The following is a 24239-nucleotide window of genomic DNA, read 5'->3' as shown; positions in this document are numbered from 1 at the left end:
ATAATTCTCATTTGCAGTTAAGCTGTATTACATTTACACTATAAGAACACAAACTTCAATAATATACACATCTGCCTCATAACTTGGCGCTCAACTCTATGAACTGAATCTGTATTATTGTAATATTAACACACGTGCGCCCTTAAACAAGGCCGCAGCCGTTACTGGTCTTACGCTGTACATTCACTTATTAACACACATGCGCCCCTTAAACAAGGCCGCAGCCGTAACTGGTCTTACGCTGTACATTCACATTCACTTTTTACTTTTAACATTACACACATAGCTGTTTTCCACACACACTGAAATAACCCACAAATGCCCCGGAGCCGTAAGGAACAAATAAAATAATCAATCTGCGGGCGTCGTCCGCCATTTTCTCAACTGCGTACTGTCTAACTTAACTGTTTACACATTTGACATACTTTTAGCTTACAGAGCACACATCACTGGGGGTTCATATAAGCTTATAAATATCTGTAGTCACATAAAAGATGTGTAACCAACCTGGAAATATTAGAAATATTACAGAGAAATCAGTGACGCAGGACAACAGTTGCTCATTCTCCATTCACTCGGATTATGAGCTTATCTTGCTCTGTGCATCGCTATATGTCCCAGTGTGACGCTGCTCGTGCTTACTGCCACCCTGTATCCATTTTAGGAAATACATGTAATTGGATGCTTCTTCCGTAATTTCTCATTAGTAATCAATTATATGAATCAGAATAAAATAAAATACTATTGCAATAGAAGAAAAGTAAACAAAAAGTACTAATCTCCACAAAACTTATTTTGTGGGTGTCACATATCCCTGTACGGTGTCCTTGAGTGCCGAGAAAGGCGCCTTTAAATAAAATGTATTATCATTATTTTATTGAAATACACTTCAGCAACCTCCATTGAGATCAAGGCAGCACTGAGAAAAGTCAGCCAGCTATCATAGCTACAAAAAGGTGTGATGAAGAAAGAAAAAGGACATAGGAAGTACACCAAACTGTCCATACCAGAAGCATTGAAGACTGCCAAACAAAGACTCAGAGCTCTGGCTACTCACCTGAAGAAGTAAACTACAGAACTAGAAGCCAGGAGAATAAACATAATGTTTTTTATTCAAAGTTAACTCTCAATGGTAAGGCAGTGACGGGAAAAGAACAACAATACTTAAATAATACAAAACGGAGACTGAACGGGACTCAGAAAGGAATTTGCAAAAACACCAGTGCAGCCAAACAACAGCTACTGTAAGAACAGACTAGCCTCTGACTCGATGCCGCACTCATGGATACTAAAATGCATTGGAACTTTATAACATCAACAGGACACTAGGGCTGTTGGAATGAATTCCGAAAGTTGAATATTATTCGAATAGTAAAAAAATCAATACTATTCGAATGCTGAAATTACTATTTTTTTTTATAAATAGGTTGGCTAACGTTAGCTCTTCTCATGTCACGTCTGATGAACAAGTTACGAGAGTGAGAAACGCGAGGCATTGTGAGCTAACATTACGTACCGAGTAACATTAGTACAGGGGGGAGTGACAGGCTGTGGCTGGAAATCGGAAATTTTACTAACTTATGGTCCATCCCCTACAGTGGTCCAGTTCAGCTTCACCACCATATTTGTGGCAGCGTTCCCCCTCGCCCCCCTTCTGGCTTTCATCAATAACATCTTTGAGATCCGCCTGGACGCCATCAAGATGGTCCGCTTGGAACGGCGGCTGGTTCCTTGGAAGACTAACGACATCGGTGAGCTGTGTGTTGTCTGTGTTGATATATGTGTCAAAGGTTTCTGTGTTGAGTGAGGTGCTACTGCATAACATTTACATTACTGAATCATTTCAATAATACATGATAACAACAGTGCCTGAAATGGGCCAGTACTGAGTTCCGGAACTTCTGTTACTTCTTATAGCATACCACAACGTCCTGTGGTTAGTAGGTATGCGCCCCTAAACACCTGCAAAACTGCATCTCTGTGTAAAAACATAGCAGCTTAACACTGAGAAAACAGCGCTGAAAGTCTCCTAGTTAACATGGATCATTGTATTAGAGAAACATATTATTGTAACCCTGGTCTCTGGAGGCTACTGTGCCACTCTGCCCCCGCCCGACACAGGAGGCCCCCTTTGATGCAGTGTGCAGCTGAATATTTCCTATATAGCCTATATTTAATGTAGTCTTGATTTTGGTGGTTATTTATGCCTACATTTGCAAATTTAGTTCTTTAAGTCAATTGTATCACACCACAGTCAATTTTGATCAAATAAAACATACTAATTTCCCACAAAATTGTAGTTAGTAAAATGCTGTGTGGCTAACTTTGGAAAACCACTAGCCACAGTGGCTGGTAAGCGAACAAGTTAAAGTCAAGCCCTAAATGTTTGTAAGGAAATGCATATAAAAATACATGTTAAGTGATATTTTACCAAGATATGCGTAAAATAGAAATATATCCAAGACACATGCAATGATCATGTCATGAATAAAGCTACTGGCACCTTTAACGGTCCAATTCAGGCACTGGCAAACAGTGGCTTTCAAAAGTCTGAGCCAAGAATATACCAAAACTCAGTGAAGAACATTTAATATAAGAACACAGTGCTCAAATAAAATCCATGTATACTAAACATGAAATGAAAACATTATATAAATGTAATAAATACAAATATGACAAAATAAAAGTATTTTTCAGAAAGTGTGACGATAATGAAGATTTTTACAGTAGGTCTTGTTTGTCTGGTCTTGTTAGACAGCAAGACAGCGCAACAACTAACACAGGGTTTGTACGGTTGCTTGAAATCTTTGAAAATGCTTGAATTTTTATGTTGTGTTTTCAAGGTTTGAAAAGTGCCTGAATTTTGGATAAAATGCTTGAAAATGCTTGAAATTGTAACTGTATTTATTTCACAACAAATACCTAACTTACTGAATAGTTTGTTTATTAAATGGAGAAATAAAATGTTGGAGAGCCTAAGATTAAACCTGCTCGCTTGTGCATGTGTGACTGAAATCTGCCACCACGCCAAGACCCGCCCTAGGAAGCAGCTCGATTGGTTGGGGTAAGGCATTTCACCTCGAGTGGTTAAGATTAGGATAGCCGATTGGTCACGGTTACGCTACCTTGCGTAAGCATCATGGACACCTGGCCAATAAATGGTATTGAAGGGTGGGTCTTGGCGTGGCCATAGTGGGATTCGTAATAACGCTGCCGAGTGCCGACAGGTTGTCGTTTCAATGAACGTTGGCTGGAAGATGAAAAATTATTATGGATTAAATGGGGACAAACCCTACGAGTTGCCTCTTGTAAAGTCTACAAAAAAGACATGCAGCTTTTCACAATGGGCGAGTCTGCGCTCTCGAGTCACATGAAGTAAGTTTCAAGTAAGCCAACTGAAGTAGCCTACTGTACACGTTAGCGCAAGTTAGCGCCTATTTGTTTACGCTAGTAACTTCTAGCTAGGAATTTGCAGGCAAGCTAAGTGAGAGTACTTGGTGTGATAATGTAATGTTAGTATTGCATGTTCGTTATGGCACGGTCATTTGTGGAATATGCAGTGAACATAGCCAAAGTTATCACAATAACTGTAATGTTACTACCCGCCAATTAAAACCTGCAAACATTAGCCCAATGCATAACAACAATCGTTGATTGCTGAACAGAAATCGTGTCAGATGGAGTGTCATACAAGTAGCCTACTGTAAGGTTGAGGATGGCTCAACCTTGCACTGCTCTTTTCCAGTAGATAAATGTATGTATTGGCAATAAAGTACCCCAATTAATATAGGCTATTTATCATGCAGGTGCCTGTGCACTGTCAGAGTCTTCTGGGTTAAAATGGAATTACAGGTTGTTGTTGCACTGTCTCAGATTTTGTTCAAACCTTGTCTATATCAAGAATGTGTCCCACAAACAAGGCCTGTAAAATATTTCTGTTAAAATCCTATGTCTTCATATTTTTAGCCCTTGAAATTACTTCAGTTTTACAGCCTGAAAATCACATTATCTTGGAAGCAATATTTGGACATTAATTCATAGGCAGCCCAAACTTTGTAGGTTGGAAGACAAACATGTCAATATGACTGAACCATTACAAGTTTGTACGGCATGCCCTAGATTTGGAAAAAAAAGTGTGATAGGACATTAAGGGTAACATAAACTTTGAGCAAAATCTAAGGGGGTGCACCAACTGTTTTCCTGGATTTTGACCCAGAATGACCCAGCTGCTTGTCATTTGGCTCAAATCCTCCCACTCAGTGCTCCTCTCTATAGCTGTCTTACTGTATGTTATGTTATGAACCATGAAGAGAAGGTGATAATTCAGGGTTAGTGAAGTGAACATGTCGAGGGGATTTTGTTTGGGGTAATTGTTTTTACATTGACTCAGGCAGGTTAGATAGCTTAGACAGTGATTCATTTTGAAAAATAAAACTTGTGTTTTGCTTAAATATCTGATCCTTCTGCTATTACGAAACACAATTTGGGCTGTTTATTGTATTATGTCCTTTAATGTGACAAAAACACTAAATAATAATTTTGACTATGTACTGGTATATATTTTACGGTGGTGTAAGGTGCTGGAAAAGGCTTTAAAATGGACCTTAAAAGTGCTTGAAAAGTGCTTGAATTTGATTGTGTACGAACCGTGTAACAGATTGTAATGAGATTTAACTTTTGGGGTGCTGATAGTGTGTGTGTGTGTGTGTGTGTGTGTGTGTGTGAGAGAGATATCACTGTGTTCTGTGTTCTGTCTCTCCTGTCTGCAGGTGTGTGGACGAAGGTGTTGGAGGTCATCGGTGTGTTAGCAGTGATTGCTAACGGTCTGGTCATTGGAATCACATCAGACTTTATTCCACGCCTCGTCTACCGTTACCTTTATGGCCCCTGTACCAATGGAAGCACTCAAACACAGTCAGTCATGTTTAATTTAATTACAGTTTTTAATTTATACTTTTTATTGATCCCCATTGGGGAAATTACAATTTACAAGTTACAGCTGGTAGAAACAGCTAATGACACTTGAGCAGCCTGTGTTGTATCGCATCATGATTGTTTTGTGCTCTTGTTGCAGCTGCATGCAGGGCTACATTAATGACACTCTGTCCACGGCTTTTATGACACACCAAGCAATTAAAAAGGACTTTGGTTTAGAACAAATGGTCTTAAATGGCTTCAACGTCACTCAGTGCAGGTAAGAACACCTTACTCTTACTGTACTGTACTGGGTCCAAACAAAGAATCAGTCACAGTCAGATCTGATAAACAGGACAAACTGTGTGTGTGTTTGTGTGTATGTGTGTGCATGCAGCTACAGAGACTACAGGAGTGATGAGGACTACGCTCTGACTTCTCAGTTCTGGTTGGTTTTAGCTGTGCGCTTTGCCTTCGTCATCTTGTTTGAGGTTTGTACTCTTTCAGTTAGACAGTGTTGTCTCTTTGAACTGAACCTACAGTTAAAAAGTTTCTGTGTATTTCTTATGTGTTTTTCTGCAGCATGTTGTAGTGGTGTGTAAGTTCATAGTTGCCTGGTTCGTCCCCGACAATCCCACTCAGGTGAAGAATGATCGGATGCACGACAAACTGGCTCGGCTAAAAGAGGAGATACGGTAAGTCAGCAGTACTACAGGACCAAGATCAAGAGATGAAGCTAAAGCTCTGAAAATACAAAATCATGCAGTGGTAGCACTGTCAGAACATCTTCTAAAGCTGTAAAACGTTATCCGCAACTGACAGAAACTGTAGGCCAGTAATTACCAACCAGAGGTATGTGTACCCCAAGTAGTGCTTCTACAGTTGCCGGGGTTATGTGGAAAGAAGTAGAGCAGCTCAACTAATTTGAAAAAATAGAAATTATGATTTGATTGGAAGGATATATACACATATTAACACAAAGTCAACTGTAACACATGGACACTACATCTTGCCGTTATGTAAGAGTGTGTGAAAACTAGTGAGCAGGCGAGCACAAAAGTTTAGCTAAAAGTAATGTATAGTTAGTAGAAATAACTATCTAAAAGTAATGACTAAACAGTTCGAATGATTAGCTAAAGTAATGGAGAAATGGTTAAAATACTTAAAAGTAAAAAAAAAAGATAGCTATTGGTTAAAATAGTTTGCTAAAAGTAATGGCTTAAAGGAATACGCCACTGTTTGTTGAAATAGGGCTTATCACCCTCTACCCTGGCTGTAGATAGGTGGGCCAACGCATTATTTGTCTCAGTTTCAAGTAATTAGGTTGTTTTTTTGTCTTTTGTTGGCTCACTTTTACTCACAACATGCAAACCGGCAACATAGGATTCCATTCACTACGCTAAGCGAACTAGCGGCGGCGCTGCCGGTGTTGCACCGGACTAAAACAATGCAAGCACAAAAAATGCGTTGGCCCACCTATCTACAGCTAGGGGAGACCGTGATAAGCCCTATTTCAACAAACAGTGGCGTATCCCTTTAAAGTAACATTAATGGATATATGGTTGAAACATTCAGCTTCACTCTAAGTAGTAGTATGGTAGTGGGATTGCTGACCAAACCAACCTCAATATTGACAGTTCAATTGTATGAAAAAATTAACAATATCCGTTTTTATTAAATCAATTGTGTTATACATTTAGAACATACATTGTGAAGGATGAAGGGGTACTTGTGTTCATCTGACAGGGCTGTGGGGGGACCTCAGACCTCAGAAGGTTGGGAACCACTGCTGTAACTGTGATGAGGTGGAAATGTTAAACGGCATGTTAGCATTAAGACAACAAGACAACCACTACATACTATTGTACATAGTTCATATCTAAAAACGCTTGTTTACTTGGTTATGGCTTGTCTTTATTCAAATAAATCATGTAAACCACAACTGTTAATCCAAACACGATTGTTTCCAGAGAGGATTAGTGTCACTATGTTCAGAGACTTTTCTCACATCTCTGTGGATCTCCACCTTAACCCAGCTGACAGTTTGACTTTTTTACATCATCACAATCTCACAGTGACACCAGTGTGGCTCCACACTCTTCTTCTTATTCTATAATGAGTGCGCTTTTGTTCTTATTTCAGTGAAATGAAACGCAGCAAATCAACAGAAGTCTGACCAACAGCGGACCTCAGATCTGCTTTCACTGATGAGTCCTGACTGGTTTTTCATGTGTCAAAGGGAAAGATGATGTATTCTTTTTATAATTTATATTTGAGACTGGACTGTATTAAACTCCAATGTGTGAGGTATCAGGATTTCATTGGAATTGTTTTACTCTGCTGATTTGTCATTACACAACCATTACCCTACATGTAACAACACCTAACAATCATGTGATGTTTTTTAGGGATGCACCGAATATTTGGCCGCCAAAAATGGCCCAAAAGGGCATTTTCGGCTGAAATACTTTTATCACCGAAACAATACGGCTGAAATGTTGTGATGACGCAAACAGAAACCGCGACCTGCACGTGTGTCAGTACCCGATCCGTTCCACCTTCAAAGCGTCTCCTAAGCAAAGAGGTTGAGACGGACCACGGAGTGAAAACAATGAAAAGTACGCTCTTAGAGTCTGTCAGCACACGTTTCAGTGAGATCTATTCGGATCCTCTGCACTTCATCGCAACTGTACTTGATCCACGTTAATCCACATAAAGACGATTACTTGGATGCGGAAATAAAGCAGCGTGCACGAGAAATGATCCAGGCCGCGTGGAGACGGAGACGGAGCAGCGCCCAGCGCAGGAGAAGGAGATCAGAGCGCAGAAAAAAAGACTTGTCTCTCTGCACCAGATGAGGGGCATGCACCCTCGTTGTCTGATATGTTAGCCATATTTCTGCCAGATATTTTTTTAATTAAACTTTAATATTAATTTATACAATTGCAATGCCTTGATTTTAGTAAAGTTAGTGCACGGTCATAGCCATAAATGCAATGGTACTAATAATTGGCATAATTTCTTTTGGTTTTTCGGTCTTGGTTTCCTCTTTTTCGGTTTTCGTTTTCGGCCAAGAATTTTCATTTCGGTGCATCCCTAATGTTTTTATATTAAAATGTAAGATATATTATTGTTATTTAATATAGTTAATAAGTTGTTATTCCAAGAACCAGGGTCAGAAAGTTATCTTGGTAGAGGAACAAATCAACAACCTAACCAGTTTTAACCAAGGTTAGATGAAAACCTCATTACTGCACATCAGGGCCACCAGCCACAGGCTTTTATCAGCCAATTTGTTTTTATCTTATAAAGGTGAAATACAGGAAATGCATGAGCATCATTCTTAAACTTGTTACACATTTTAAGTGCTGTCCAGTTAATATGATGTTTGTGTCTATGTGTGCGTATGTTGAAAAGAGTGGGGGCTTAAAAATGCCTACTGTTAGCTGGACTTCCTAAGCAAAAAACAATGGTACACACTTCCTGTCTTCTAAATGGGCATGGCCTTGTTTGAAAGTGTTATCTGTGTTGCCAGATCTCACAAGAGTTTGTTTCTGAGACAGAAACAGGTCTTAAACAAAGTTAATTTTCTCCTGATGTGTCCGTAAATATTAGACATGGGTCTAATATTTACTTTGGTGACTATGGGGCGAAAGAATCGGTCATTATCTGTGTGAACATTGAGTTCTTTCCGACCGGAGGGATTTTTGCAGTTCCTAGCACATAACATTCCTAGAACCCTTTTTTTCTTGTGTTCCGACTGGACCAATTTGGGGATTATTAAGTTCCTCTGGCTGCAGTTCCTTTAACTCTTTCAGCTCCTACTTCAGGGCAGGTTATTTTCCCTTTTCCCTTTCCTGCATGTGGTGGTTAGATGGCTGTGATTATAATAATACATACATACATATATATATATATATATATATATATATATATATATATATATATATATATATATATATATATATATATACACAGTAAAGGCCAAAAGGCGAAAAAAGGGGTTTCTCTATTGGGAGAGAAAAGTTTTTGTGGCCACGACTATGCACCGGAGATCCTCAGAAAGCGCCGGGAATACGCGGAGGCGAAGAAGGTGTTCCAAACTCCTTTCCCAGCCAGAATGAGGGTGTTTTATGAGGGAGAGACATGTCTGTACAACTCGTGAAGAGAGGCCTGTCCGTGACGATATATAAACCACCAGCGAACTGGGCTGATAGAGTTCAAAACCTGATGTGGCGCAAAAGCCGGTCCTCGGGAAGAGGAGAGCAGCAGCCAGAGGCTCCGCGGGATGGTTTTAAAAAGAAACTGGACACTTTCAGACAGACTGATCTGTAAACTTTTGTTGTCTCGGCACGGATTCCCCATGGTAAGGTGGCATAATAGTAGTGACTGTGGAACAAAAAAAAAAAAAAAAAAAACTGACATGAGAGGTGTTTGGGTTAGTTTAATGTCATTAATAATATAATATGTAGGATCGGGGAAGATCTGACTAAGCTAAAAGCATGGATTACTTTGAAGACTTGGAGGGCCCTCCACAGCTAGAGACTTAAGGAGGCTTTCCCTCCGAGCCGGCAAAACATCTCGGCTCTTTTAGGGTCACAAACAAGACCTCAAAACAGGAAGTTCAACTTGACACTGGTGAAATGTATTAAGTTCACGTTTTTCTGGATCTGTTCTATTCATGTTCTTTTTGTATATATGTTCTTACAGAGTTCGAGTGGAGGGGGGGTAGTCAGACATTTTTTATAATGGAAAGTCAAAAAGTTCCACTTAGGTTGGCTTCTTGCAATGTGAAGGGTGTACTTAATCCGGTAAAAAAAGAAGTAAAATTCTGGGCAAATTGAAAAAAGACAAGGTATATATAATATTTCTGCAAGAGACCCATTTAACTGATTCCGAGCATGCCAAACTTAAAAGGCAGGGCTTCAATCAGGTTTACTCAGCCTCATATAAAACAGGACACAGAAGGGGGGTGGCAACACTGATATCGAAAAAAGTAATCTTTGAAAAGGTAGCAGAAATCATGGACAAGGAAGGAAGGTTTAATACGGTTGTAGGAAAATTAGAAGGCTCAGAAACCACTCTCTTCAAAGTCTATGCACCTCCAGGTGCTACGTCGGGGTTCTATAGACAAATCTTTGACCTAATGATTACGAAAGCCCAGGGAATGGTGATTTGTGGTGGTGACTTTAATCTGAGACTGAACCCAAAATGGGATGTGTCAAGATTAGCTCGGACCCAGAATAACATTGTAGGCAAAAATGTGAGAATGGTGATAGGAGAGATGGCTATCTGTGATATATGGAGGGAGCTCAATCCCACAATTAGAGATTACACCTTTTATTCCTCACCACATAAAATTTATTCAGGATTGACTATTTTTTTTATGTACAGTAAAGATATCGGTTTTGTAAGGTCATGTAAAATTGGGTTAATGGACCTGTCGGACCATAGTCCGGTGTACCTAGATTTAAATCTAAAAAACAGCAAAATACTTTTTCCTGGAGACTGTTTTGAGAGGGAAAATCATTGTGAAATTGGCACTACAAAAGAAGCTCAGACAGTTGAAATTGGATAAACTAGAAAAAGAGTTGGAACACTTGGAAAAAAAGATACCCAATTGGACATTAGCCAGAAAATTGGGGAAATTAAAAATCTGATCAAAGAAATTTATGAGGCAGACATTCAGAAAAAACAAATCTTTTTGAAACAGAAATCAGCCAAAATTCTGGCATACAAATTAAGAAAACAACAAGCAGGACTATATGTCCGGATGGCCTGCAATCACCTGAATCTCTGCTTGCATCACTTAATCTCCCAAACATTACAGAAGAACAGAATAAAGCTTTACTGGCTAATGTGACTATAGGAGAACTCCAAAGGGCATATCTAGACTCAAACCTAATAAGTCTCCAGGCTCTGATGGGTTTACAGCGGAACGGTATAAGACTTTTAGTGACTCTTTATCACCATTGTTGCTCAGAACTTTCAGTTGGGTCATTAAGAAAGGAGAAATTCCTCCATCTTTGAGGGAAGCAATTATAACTGTAATACCAAAAGAAGGGAAAGATGGGACAGACTGCTCTAACTACCGTCCAATTAGTTTGTTGAACCAGGATTATAAACTCTTCACATCAATTCTAGCAAAACGCTTAGAAATAATATTTCCAGATATTATAAAGTTGGATCAAACAGGTTTCATTAGACAGGGGCAAACACAGGATAAAGTTAGGACAGAGCTGCCAACTCTCACGCATTGGCCGTGAAACACACGCATTTGATTGGTTTCACACGCTCACACGCCACACCCCCAATTTCTCACGCTGAAGTGTCAACCCGGTCAAAAAAAAGAAAGAAGTGTCAACCCTGTCGTAAAAATTACGAATCCCACTATGGCCACGCCAAGACCCGCCCTATGAAGCAGCTTGATTGGTTGGGATTAGGCATTTCACCTCGAGTGGTTAAGGTTAGGGTTAGGGGATTGGTCAGGGGCTAGGCCCTGTACATGTAAGCATGGACGTCTGGCCAATAGTAGTGTGTAAATGCTACTGAAGGGCGGGTCTTGGCGTGGCCATAGTGGGAAGAAAATATCACAATACGGTCGGCCAAATGCCTGAAAGATGAATTTATGTTTATCTATAGAGCTAACTGTCGAGCCGCTCGTGATCGACTAGTTATGCTTTCAGAGACGGTGAGAGGGTTTTTTTTTTTTTTTTTTTGAAATGTCGCAAATGTGAGAACATTTCTTCACGAGCCATCCCAGGCGCATTCCCCCGGCTTCAGGTATGCTTTGAGTATTACAGACCCGTCCGTCGCTTTGTGTCCACTCTCTCAGAGGTGAGCAGCGCGGCTGGGAAGTGTAGCAACTTCAGTTAATTGTAGTGGACTCGCTCTGATGTGGGCAGTGACGCGGTGCGTCCGTGCTCTACCTCTGATGAAGAGCAGCGTACAGCCGCCTCTACACTTTGTCAGAGACCAGAGACCCAAATGGGTCTCTGTGTCTGTCAGACGGTCTGAATGAGATACTACCATATCAGCAGAGCAATAACGTGCACAGCAGACTATATTACAACTCTCCAAATTTCGGAGAACACAGATGGGAGGAGGTTTATTTTGAATGTGCACAAAGTTGTAAAAAAATCTGATGTAACACATCTGAGCTATTGAAGTCCAGGGGTTTATAAATTAATTAAAATGACTTAATGTATGATTCACATGAATAAGTGCCACATGCACATTTAAATAGATTTACTTCCCCAGAAAAAGACGCAAAAGAGGAGGGAAGAGTAAATTATTGACTCAGCAGACATGACGTTAAATTAGAAAAGGTTGATCTACTAGACTAGAGAATAGTTGAAGTAATACAGCATGCCTGAAGGCCTTATTTTTATATATTTGCAATTGTTTCCAGCATTAATTGATGTAGAAAAGGGTAGAAATAGGTGTTAAAAATCCAGTGTTTAATGCTCAAAATTATGTCTCCTCACAAAATCTGGAAACAAAACTGATGCCATTTGGTTGCTAGGCCATGCAGCTGTGACTGGTCCAGATGTTTGTGCCAGCTCACCTCTGTGCATCTCTAAATGTAACTGTAAATAATACATTAAATGTTTCATAAAATGAAAAAATAGTCTTTCTTTTTCCAAAAGAATTACATTAAGTGGGGCACAGAGGACAAGGGCCAAACATTACTGGGCCTTGGCACAAAAAAAGTTTGAGAAAGGCTATAACACATGCACAAAATGAGCCATGCTGTGTCTTTTGTCTTGCTGTTGGTATTTTTCAGTCTAGTTTCTGCTGGACCTTTTGGTGGGGAGAGGCCTTGTTTGAAGAATGATTTTCCCTCACTGCCTAATCTAATGAGATTTGGTCTTTGGCCACCAGTCCCCTTGGTACCCAAAAAATGGTTATTTCTATTTATTTAGTTTTAAAGGATTAGAATGTAAATCAGTGGTTCTCATTCTTTAGAATTTCAGTGGTCCTAGTAAATCCCTTTGGTAGACCAATGTTAATTTAACTTTGGGTCCCTGGTCCCTACACTGAGAAGCATTCGTGTGTGTGTGTGTGTGTGTGTGTGTGTGTGTGTGGTGTGTGTTGTAGTAGTAAAGAGAGAGAAGGGGAGAAGGAAGTTTGTGTGAGGTGGACCTGGTCACCACAGACCCAAATCTTCTCAGCTGTTGATACTGTTATATGCTGCTGTCTCTTCATGTAGCACATTATGTTTGGAACATTGTATGGGTCACTTCTTATATCATAACAAGGTAATACAATGTGTATCATCAAGTGATGACTGATTAACAGTAATGTTAATGCTAAATGCCCTAATACCTGTTGAGACTACAACAATGCAAATTTAGCTGTTTTGCACATATCATGTAAGACTCGATTTCTCCATTTCTTTGCACAAAACTCTCCAGAAAGTGCTTTTTAATGGTTTATTTTCAAAAAAAATCCCGGGGGGGCATACCCCCGGACCTCCCTAGGGAGAACCCCACCACATAACCACTCACAATTTAAACCCTGACAGTAATGATGCTGAATGAGCCAAAGACATTTGCTTTGTACGTAGAAAAAGTTTGGATTCGCCCCACCAAATCTCACTCCAAGGTTTGGGGAAAAGTTGGCAGCTCTGTAACTTATAACTTATTTCAGGCTGAGTCTGTGTTTTTCACACAACGGCAGCTACAGTCTAGTGTTACAATCCTCTACAGTGAAATACCGACACACTTTTACACCGTTTAGCTGTCAGCATGTTACCGTATTTAGTCCAGCTGCTAGCTAACGGTAGGCTAACGTTACATGCTGTCGAGTGTAGTGTTAACTAGCGTCCCATGCGGCGATGTTTCAGTTGACTCTGACGTCCATTTAGGAGCATCAGAGAGAAGCGCAGGCATTTAAGTGGCACCTAATAAGGCACTGAAATCCGCGTTGCTATTTGGTCCGGTAGATAACGGTCGTTAAGGCACCGGTGCTGTATGAGCACCCAACCCGGTCTCACGGCAGTTCGTGTAAATGTCCACGTTATTCTTAATCTATTGATACGTGTTCACGGAGACGTTTTTCTCGTTTTTTACGTGTAAATGTCACATTATTTTTTACGTGTAAATGTCACATTATTTTCTCGGGGAAAGGACGCCGGGAGGCGCCCGCGAGTTGGCCCGCTGGGGACCTGCTGGACGAGGCGGCCGGGAGGCGGCCGAAAAGGACGCTCCATAAGCCGGGAGGCGCCCGCGAGACGGCCCGCAAGGCGGCCCGCTGGGGACACGCGGGACAAAACGCTACAATAACGGGATGGCGGAGGTTGGGTTTAGGAAAAACTTACGGGGAAAGGGCGCCTTAAACGGCGGGAGATGCGCCACAGTAACACAGTAACAGGCGGGACAAAACGCCACACGCAGGGACGCCATCCCCGGGAAACAAAGCGCTGCACGCGGGACACGATCCCCGCTCGCCCGGGTGAAAGTCCTGTGTTGTTTGACCCATCCATCACCCCGACCAACCTCCCTACGCGGATTTTCCGAGTGTCAGAATGGTATATGTTTATACTTAAATTCACTGTATCTGGATGGCGCAATTTATCTGGATAGGTTTTTTTTGTGTGTGTTTTTTTGAACGATGACAAGCCGAAATGAAAACAAGCCAAACTGAAATAGGAGTAACAAGGACATTTTTTAAATGTAAGGAGTAGAAAGTACAGATAATTGCGTGAAAATGTAAGGAGTAGAAGTAAAAAGTCTGCTGTAAAATACTCCAGTAAAGTATAGATACCCAAAATTTGAACTTAAGTAAGGTAACAAAGTATTTGTACTTCGTTACTTGACACCTCTGATAAGGTGTTACAAGAGGTAGAGGGGAACGATACTGCATATTAGGGCTGGTCCGAATACCATTTTTTGAGCTTCGAAGCTTCGTTAGTAATGTATCGAATATTCGAAGCTTCGGAACATATTATTATCTCTAATAAAGGCAGGAATCTCTATGTGTCTGTCTGTTTGTTTGCATTTTGATTATTTTGAGAACCTTTCATCCAAACGACTTCACAAGGGAGTGCATTGTCGTATTTGGTGCAATATAGATAGACAGACCAGACGCGTTCAGAATTAATAAACTTTTAACATCTCAAGGATCACTGTCCCGTCAACGAGACACTTTGTGACTGGGGCGTCGCTGTAACCTCGATAAAACTTCCACTCATGAGCGTTTTTATAACTTTAAAGCATTAAGTCTTTAAAATATAAAGCCATGTACACAACTGTTACAAAGTAACAGAAAATAAAACAATTCAGCCGTAATCTGCGCAGCCGAGAGTGCATACATACCTGTTTTCGTTGTCCTTTCAGCAACAAAGTGGTATTTGACCAAAACTTGATTTTCATAAATCCCCATGAGTCCAAGGAAATGTAATATCCAAGCTTTATATTCCAAAACGATCTCTTCGCCTCACAATGTTGAAGTTTCTGGCCGAATCACAACGGAAAAACGCGAAACAGTTTTCCATTTCCGCATTTGTTATCGCCGCTTCTCTGCCCAGCTTGCTAAATGCTCGAAGTGGGCGTCATCGTGTACCGACCATAGACAGTATATAAGGTACCGACAGTATCTTCTTCTTCTTCTTTGTAGTTTATTGGTGGTTGGCAAACCAACTTAAATGTGCATTACCGCCACCAACTGGACTGGAGTGTGAACGAGAGATAAATGCAGAAAAATAAATAAACCAAAATTAAAAATTAAAAAAAACAAATATTCGAATGTCAAATTTTCAAATCGAATACCAACCCACCGAACGAATATTCGAATATTCGGGTCCAGCCCTACTGCATACATATAAAGGAAAAATGGGAGAAGGAGAGTAACATCGTGATGCAGATGGTATATGTGGGAGAAAATAATTTCACAACAGTGGAGAAGTACATCTGCTCTGTCCTGGAGAAGTGTGGAAGAGTATAGTTAGGTTTTTTTCCAGCTCAAACAATTTCTCAGGGAGCAAGTACATCCTGTTGGAGATCCTGTGGTGAGAATAAGGCAACACATTTTCATGTGTTTTGGGACTGCCCGGCCATTTCAAAATATTGGAAATAAATTAAATTGACCATGGAGAAAATCATGAAAATAGTGATTCCATCAGAGTTCGTGACTTTATATCTGGGATTAAGACCGGACACTGTGAAGGGTTCTGAAAACAAATATATGTATATGCAGCAGTATGAGTTTCAGCTCATACTGTACCTGCGCGCTTCTGGCCAATCAGAATGGTGGAGCCCCGTATAAAAACAGCCAGTAGTCCTCCCACTCCCTTTCGTTCGTTGGTGACGGGAGCACGCTTGCACTTCCGGGTTGTGCTCACTGTGATTTGTCTGCTCGGGCGTCAGGTAAGGTGGTGGTTTGGTATGGGATTATTTTTGTGCCGCACGCAAGCAAAACTTCTCAAGTATCAACCAAAAAACACAAACTCAAGCAAAAAAAGTGTCACCTCAAAGGTAAAATTTAAAACTTGCAAACAAAACATTTGTGTAGTTGTAAACTATTGGTCTTATATTTGTTTGATATTACGTCCTTTTGTTTACAGTTCCCTCTGCTTCTTTCTCAATGATCAGTCTTTTGCTCTCTCCATCACGTTTGCAGTCATGCTCCCAGCTTTCTCATTTGCGCTCCCAGATTCTTTGTTTGCAAAACTTGTAGCCAGCTACGTTACTGAGCTAATTTGCCATGGGAATCATGTATTCTTCGTGAGGCCTTACTCAATGGAGCTGTATTAATTATTGTCTTCTCTCTGTAGAGACCTGCAGGACGAGAGCAGAGCTAAGAGGTAACGTGAGCTAGGTCAGTAAAGTATTCTATTAGGTCTATTAGGAAAAAATTATTATCCAGCTAACTACAAATTGTTGTGGTTGCTATTGGCCTGATAATACTGGTTAAGTTGTACAATGTAGAAGCTGTGAATGTAATATAGTATATCTAGAGGTTGACATACAGTACAAATGCAGTGCTAGCATTGCTTAACTGGTTCATCTTTATAGTTTTGTGTTCATCTGTACTTTCCTAGTTATGACAAAGACTGGATATCTTAACTCTTAATTACATGTTTTATGTTGCATTTGCAAGCAGGTCAGCATAAGGAAAATGTTCATAGTGTTTTTAAAGCCTACACATTTGCTAATGGTTACTTAAAAGCAAGTTATTTTAATTGTAAATCACCCAAGCTTAGAAGCCGCAGTTATCAATATGAACTTTGTTACCATTTGATTTGTGTAAGGAACTTTGTTATAATTTTCTATCACAGCTCACATCAGGCAGCAGGCAGCAGGCAGACCAACCAGAGGACATGGGAGCAGCAGAGGGAGAGGAGCCTTCGGTCTCTCTGTGGAGGAAACACTGTGTGCTAAGGCTTCAAACAGCCACATACACTATAGACCAATAGTGTATGTATTGATCATATTTTGCTGAGATACTCAATGAACACTTACAATAACCTTTTTCTGAAGTTATCATTGGTGTAATTGTTGTTTCTAAGTCCATTGTATGTCAATATATCCTACTATAGTATACTGTCCTGTAATTTAATTTGTGTTTACATTGTCTTACTGTAATTATATTTTAAAATGCACATAATATATTAAAACATTTTTTTACATTCAACCTTGTCTGTTTGGTTCATTATATAATACATGAAATATTGAGACTATTATAATGCTTTATTTTTAGTCCAATATAAAACTTCACATACATAATGGATATTTGAACGTATTTTGCTGGGGCCCTGGTGGTAGAAGAAGCTGGAACTCCGTGTCAGTCATTATTTGCAGTACATCACAGGTCAGGATCCGTTTTTCATTACCAACAATACACAAACATACTGAGTAATTGGGTTATGTATATATTTCACATATTCAGTTTCACCTAAGGCAAGCTGTATTTCTCTGCTGACTTGAGTCTGAGGGTGGTGCAGGAATATCACACACAACTCCTGCCCAGCTAACAATTTTTGGTTCCCAGAACGTTCTGGGAACGTTCGTTTTTGGTTGTGCGAACGTTCCCTGAACGTTGCAACCTTTAGAGAACGTTCCCCTAACGTTCCACTAACGTTGTAACCTTTATGGAACGTTCCCCAAACGTTCCCCTAACGTTCTTTTTTACATTCCCCTAAACCTTAACAACAATGATACCAATTGTATTATTACTTTAAACCGTCTGCATGAGCAGGAATGAATTATTATATATTAGAAGGAATGAATGAACAGGCAAACTTCATTGGGATTTAAAACTTTAATTTACAATATACAAAGAAGAATAAACAACATACAAAATAGATAAGGATGTAGAGTGCAAAGTAATAGTGCAAATGTATTGTGCAAGATGCATATTGGAATGATAAAGTATGTAATGTGTAGGTGAATGGTCAAAGTGGGGATGACCCCACTTATCAGCAGTTCAGGAGAGTGATGGCAGTGGGAAAGAAGCTGTTCTTGTGTCTGCTTGTTTTTGTGTGCAGGGATCTGTAGCGCCAGCCAGAGGGGAGGAGGCAGGAGGATGGCAGCAGTGTAGAAGATGGCCAACAGCTCTTGCTTCTGTAAAAAAAAAAAATAGAGCTCCATGGGTTTGAAGGCTCAGTCCTTCTCAGCTGACCTAAAAAGAAAGAAACAAAAGTTTGATATGTCATACTAAGAATAAACACATTAACAAAAGCAAGACAAATTGCCTGACTAACAACCCTGTTTTTATTCTGATCACAAATATTGATAGTTTTTGATTATTATGATTATTATTAACATCACAGAAGAATTTCAATTTACTGTCTGTGTGGGGCGAACTTCAGCACCTGCCCAAACAAGTCCTTTGCTGCAGTCAGCGCGGGGAAGTTTTTCTGGGAGACCGCTAGAGTAGAAGTCAAAATTAAGCAACGTTACAAGTCAAATTAAAACCTCTTATTAGCCAAGCTAAGCATAATACTGATGTGAACAATAAAATAACACCTGCCTGTTATAACCCTGCAGATAGTCAGGTCCTGGAAGGCCTTCTTTCCCTTTCTGCCCCGCAGGATATACTGTTTTAGAACATCATTGGTTGCTTGCAAATGCCATTGCATAACTACTCTGTTACATTAGAGAATTGCAAAAAACAAACTCACATGCAGGTGGAGGCAGTGATGTCTACTGACCTGGAAAAAAAGGCAGGAAGAGACAAATTCATCAGAACAGTCATATGATAAGCACCAGGTTGAGGGTCAGTAGTTCCATGGTAGGAATATGACTCTGGTTTCTTAAATGCATGTATAAATGTTAACTTACGGACAGGGCTTCCAGACACACGCTCCGTCCTGGAATGCTTTCTTGCTTGTGGACCAGAGTCATCTGAAATAAAAGACCATACAATTTGTACTTATTTTTTCGGCCAATAAAAGTGTTAGGCCTAGATTGGCGGCCCATTGTTTTTTTTTCAATTGACTCTGGGCTGGCCAAAAAACTCTTTAGTCAAAAATATCACATAGACTATTTTTTTCCATACACCCCCTACTTTCACATTGAAATGGACTAGTCCATAACGGTGCGCGGCGCAAAAGATAAACACACAGTGACAGGAGAACTCAAACAGAGACGAAGCAAGACGAGTCTAAACGCAAAAATTAAACGAAGTTACCCGAGCGGCTCAAATAAAAGAAAAAAGATGCCGATAAGTATTTGGCAACGCTGGCAAGAATGACAAACTTTCTTTACGACTACTGTTGGGGATATAGACATGATGAACAACGCGATGAACATGCCGCTACAGCAGCAGCTGTGAAGTGGCGCTAGGTGAGGATACCAAGACAATGAAGAGGACAGCATATCTTTAAACGGCACCCTCTTTGGGATTTCTGCATGCAGTTTCGTGTGTGCATCTGCCAGGCTAGAACAGTGATAGAGATCATGGAGAAGAAACGCAAAGGAGGTGCAGAGAAGCTGCGTGAGAAAAAGAAACGCTGCCAAATGTGTCAAATGGACAGACATGTTTTCGTGTTTTGTTTTGTTTCCGTTTTATTATTAATAGGCTATATTAGCCTGCCTTTCATTCAACAAAGTAGCCTACATATTAATAATAAGCAAAACACCACCTTAAGTTTCATCAAACTTTAAACTTGTGCTTGTGCATTTGTGTCCTTAAAGTAGCCTAGATAAACGTTGCACATCATGCAAACTTTCTTAATGAGAATTGTAGCTTTTCTATCTGCATTGGCAGACAAAAACTCATGATAGACCTCTTCAAATTAAAACACAGGGCCTCTTCAGTCATGAAATGATTATATATATATATATATATAGCTTATTTTATGATTCATGAGGAGTATACCGTTTTATTGTATTAATAAATGGCACTTTTTTGAAGTATTTAATATTTCAACTCTCACTGATTCTTGCTTACTCATTATATGGCGTTAGTATTTTTAAGGAGTAGGAGTTGCTATACATATTCAGGGGAGAGCAAGGACGGATAGTATTTGTGATCTTCTGTGGTGTGGTCTGGGCCAAAATGCCAGGGCCAATTTTTGGTCCCAGTCCGTCCCTGCTGCTACCTATAGCTCGGATCCTGCATGTGAATTCTAAAAAAGAATTCTAAAGGCGTGATGATTATGCAACAATATGTAGCCTACATGTTGTGCTGCTGTTACATTATTGTTGTTAATAACATTGTTATGTGCTGCTGCTGCTGTTTTTATTATTTTTATTTGATTCACAGTTTAGTGTATTGCACAGTGGTTTGTGTCTCAGTAATGATCAGTGGTGGAATGTAACTAAGTAGGCTACATGTACTCTAGTACTGTACTTGAGTCCAAATGTTGAAGTACTTGTACTTTACTAGAGTCTTTTCATGCCACTTTCTACTTCTACTCCTCTACATTTCAGAGATAAATCTAATACTTTTTACTCCACTACATTCATCTGTTACAGCTTTAGTTACTAGTTACTTTAGTTACTAGTTACTTTACACATTAAGATTACTGCACACAGAACACATGATGTTTGATTCTAAAGTAAACTAGCCGACAATATAATGGCTACAAGTCAGCTGAGATGATGAGACCATTAAACACTAGTTGATTGACAATAAATTTGTTTGGTTTGTTTAAAAAAATGAGGATTTTTCGACATTCAGTACTTTCACTTTTAATATTTCAAGTACATTTTCCTGATGATACTTACATACTTTTACTTAAGTAACATTTTCAATGCAGGACAGTATGGTATTAGTACTTTTACTTAAGTAAAAAGATCTGAATACTTCTTCCACCACTGGTAATGATGTTGTGATTTTGCCTGAGTAAAGCTGGGTATTCTGCACTGATGCAGATGCTGTAGCCTACCTGTTGGTTTAGAAAGCTAAAAGTGATTACCAGCTTGCTGTTGAACTGTGAATCCAGGGAATTCTGCTGCTTTGCTGTTTAGTTACATTTCCATTGTAAATGTTTTGGTGCTGTGGTGGCAGAGGATAATATCTGGTATTCTTTCCACTTACATCTCTGTTAATGTTAGTTTTATGATGTAGTTTTCTTATTTTACCTATGTGGTGTGGTGGTAATTGGTGCGTGTGTGTGTGTGTGTGTCTAAATACATTTTTCCAGTAAAGTGCAATGATTAAGGGGGGCTCACATAAAGAGCAGCCTAGGGGCCCCTGACCACCTTAATCCTCCCGTGTATATATGCAGTAGATTTAAAGCGTAACTCTCGCCACAATGCAACCTAGGATCTTTTTGTGAATGTACCCGAGTCAAACTTTAGTTTAAAACTATAATTAGGACGGAAAACGCCACTTTTAAGATTAATCGTATTGTCGTTTTCAGGTCAAATGGCCTTTTGAATGGGAGAAGTAGGGGCTACTTTTATCGCATCAAAATCACTATATGTAAAACTCTAAGAAGGCTCGACACAACATGAAACTTTGCACAAAGTCTCACCAGGGGATTTACACATGAACTCGAGCATTGACAACATTGTTTGTGCACAAAGAGTTTACCAAAAAGAAAAAGTTTTTAACAAGTCGCTGCTTGACTGGCAAGATGGCGACGAGGGGAAAAACAAATGCTGAAGTGAGTGGTTGAACCTTTTTTGGTCAACCTGATCAAAACCGGAATATAACAAAGCACTACGAGGGAAAGGGCTTACGGTTAAACCCAAACCGTTGCATTACAACCATAACATCATGAAACTTACTTTTTCATGAGATCATTTGGTGAAGCAAAATTAATCTTATTTCTTTGTTCGTGTATATCCAAAGCCGGTCTACGGACGGAAGTCCGGAGGACAGGACTTGAATCGTTCACCTGAGAGCAGAGGCACGGTCTTCCCCTACTGGCGGGGGGGTGTAATGGTTGGATTTAAACACTGAACTGATTGAGCCTATTGTTAGAAGTGAAATGAAAGAAGTGAATTGTCTTAGTTGTGAAAATCTATAGATTCTTGAAGTATTTTTACCTAATACAGTTAAAGCACAAAAGTATAGTTTTTAGCTAAATTGATATCAGCCTAAAAATAAATATATTATCTTGCTATGTTGTTTATCTTACTTAGATTTTATTAGACCAATCATTTTTGAGTGAATCTAAATCAAGTAACTGCAAACCTTTTATATGCTACTTCAAAAACGTAAATGGAGCTGGTTTAAATAAACATTTCAAAACCGCACTCAGAACAACCAAAAACAACCAAACGGGAACGTTGTGTGGAGGTAACAGTGCAACAACAGGAGAACGTTTTAGTTGGTTGGTTCCCCTAACGTTTAGGGAACGTTATAACCCTAAGGGAGCGTTCCCTAAACGTTAGTTTTTGGTTTGGTTCGAACTAACCTTTAGAGAACCAAAAACTAACGTTCCCCAACGTTCCCTAAACGTTCTGTGTTAGTGGGGTGGATGCCTGGGATCATCTGGTCTCCTGAGCTCACTGATGGCCCACCGCTCTAGTCTGAACGACAGCCTTTTCTGCAGGACAGTTCTCTGAATGGCTGGGATGTGGCTGTAGTCCATCAATTCCTTGACTTCTTATTGTAAAGCTTGAAGTACCTTACTGGATGATAAAAAAGTGTTTGAAATTAGCTCAATAATAAATAATTGTAATAAAGCCTGCACTCTAGAAACATTTGTCTAGCATTCCTGAACACTACTGGAACATTTATTTCTGGAATATTGTTGATCACACTTTCTAGATCCCTACCTCCACGTTGACTACATGTGTAAAGTAAGATATGGCTTCATGTTGAATTTAGCCAGCCACCAGGACACATGCACATCACATCAAACCATAAGGATCACTAAGCAAAGTATTTGTCAAGGGCCTGATGTGGTAGTTAAAGTACATAGTTTGGACAGTAGTAACAATATGCATTAATTCTAAATATTGTTGACATTTACAGCGCTAAAATATACAAAAAAATACATCTGTTATCTGCCATCTTGAAGTAGTGCAAAGAAAGAAGAAACAGTGTGTACAGATGGAACATTATCTAATGTATGTGTCAACCTCTAGATATATTAAAGCTGTGAGCAGCGATGGACGGGCCCTCGCGCCTCTGCGCGCGTCGGGATTAGCGGCGGACGCTGCTCCTTGCGACCGTGCATTCGAGCGGCACTCAGACGCCGCAAATCGTCAACAATGGAAAGGGAACTCCCTGCTGAGTTCAACGATAGCTGACACAAGACTCTACGTCACACGGTTCATTAGCTGTGAAAAGGGGCGTGGCAAAAGCGTAGGGGGCGGGCCAAACCATGACCAATGAAAAAAGAAGTCTCTGCTGAGTTCGTTGATACCTCACATAAGACTCTACCTTAAACGGGTCACAAGTTATTAAAGGGGGCGTGGCTTAAGTATAAGGGGGCGGGCCAAACCATCAGCAATGAATAAGGAAGTCTCTGCTGAGTTTAATGATACCTCACACAAGGGTCTACTTCAAACGGGTCATTAGTTATAAAAGGGGGCGTGGCTAAAACTTAGGGGGCGGGTCAAACAATCACCAATGAAGAATGAAGTCTCTGCTGAGTTCAATGATACCTCATACAAGGGTATACCTTAAACGGTTGAAATGTTATGAAAGGGGGCGTGGCTTAAGCATAGGGGACAGGCCTTTATTTGTCTTCAGGGTTGGACTCTTATGAATCCTGAAAAGTTTCGAGGTAATCGGACAATGTACTCTCAAGTTACACCCGCTTCCTGTTTCGGCGGCGAAACGCACAAAATGGCCGCCCCGCCACGGCCACGCCCTATGACGAAAAGTTTTTCTTTTAACAACTTTTCATCTTTAACTTCTTAAGATGGCACAGACCGAGTTTGAAGTTGATCGGATGAAATCTCTAGGAGGAGTTC

General features: G+C 40.0%; 1 protein-coding gene and 1 long non-coding RNA gene across 3 annotated transcripts in view; both read left to right on the top strand.

The window, feature by feature from the left end:
- The window catches only part of ano9b (anoctamin 9b), a 58904-nt gene extending 51472 nt beyond the window's left edge, over window positions 1-7432 (top strand). For both annotated transcript variants that reach the window (XM_028577627.1, XM_028577618.1), the window contains 6 exons: window positions 1599-1751; window positions 4770-4914; window positions 5075-5194; window positions 5312-5405; window positions 5497-5609; window positions 7057-7432. In XM_028577627.1, the coding sequence (XP_028433428.1) occupies window positions 1599-1751; window positions 4770-4914; window positions 5075-5194; window positions 5312-5405; window positions 5497-5609; window positions 7057-7090 (659 nt within the window). In that variant the 3' untranslated portion in view covers window positions 7091-7432. The remainder of the gene's footprint in view (window positions 1-1598; window positions 1752-4769; window positions 4915-5074; window positions 5195-5311; window positions 5406-5496; window positions 5610-7056) is intronic.
- A 4191-nt stretch (window positions 7433-11623) lies between these two features.
- LOC114560588 (uncharacterized) lies at window positions 11624-17375 on the top strand. The gene is made up of 3 exons (XR_003693203.1): window positions 11624-11697; window positions 16691-16734; window positions 17195-17375. It is a non-coding gene; the product is annotated as an uncharacterized LOC114560588 (long non-coding RNA).
- The last annotated feature ends 6864 nt before the right edge of the window (window positions 17376-24239 follow it).

The sequence above is a fragment of the Perca flavescens genome, chromosome 1 (genome assembly GCF_004354835.1).
Source record: "Perca flavescens isolate YP-PL-M2 chromosome 1, PFLA_1.0, whole genome shotgun sequence".
Classification (NCBI taxonomy): Eukaryota; Metazoa; Chordata; class Actinopteri; order Perciformes; family Percidae; genus Perca; species Perca flavescens.
The sequence above is the reverse complement of the archived record's forward strand: the minus strand, read 5'-3'. Positions and strand labels throughout refer to the sequence as shown.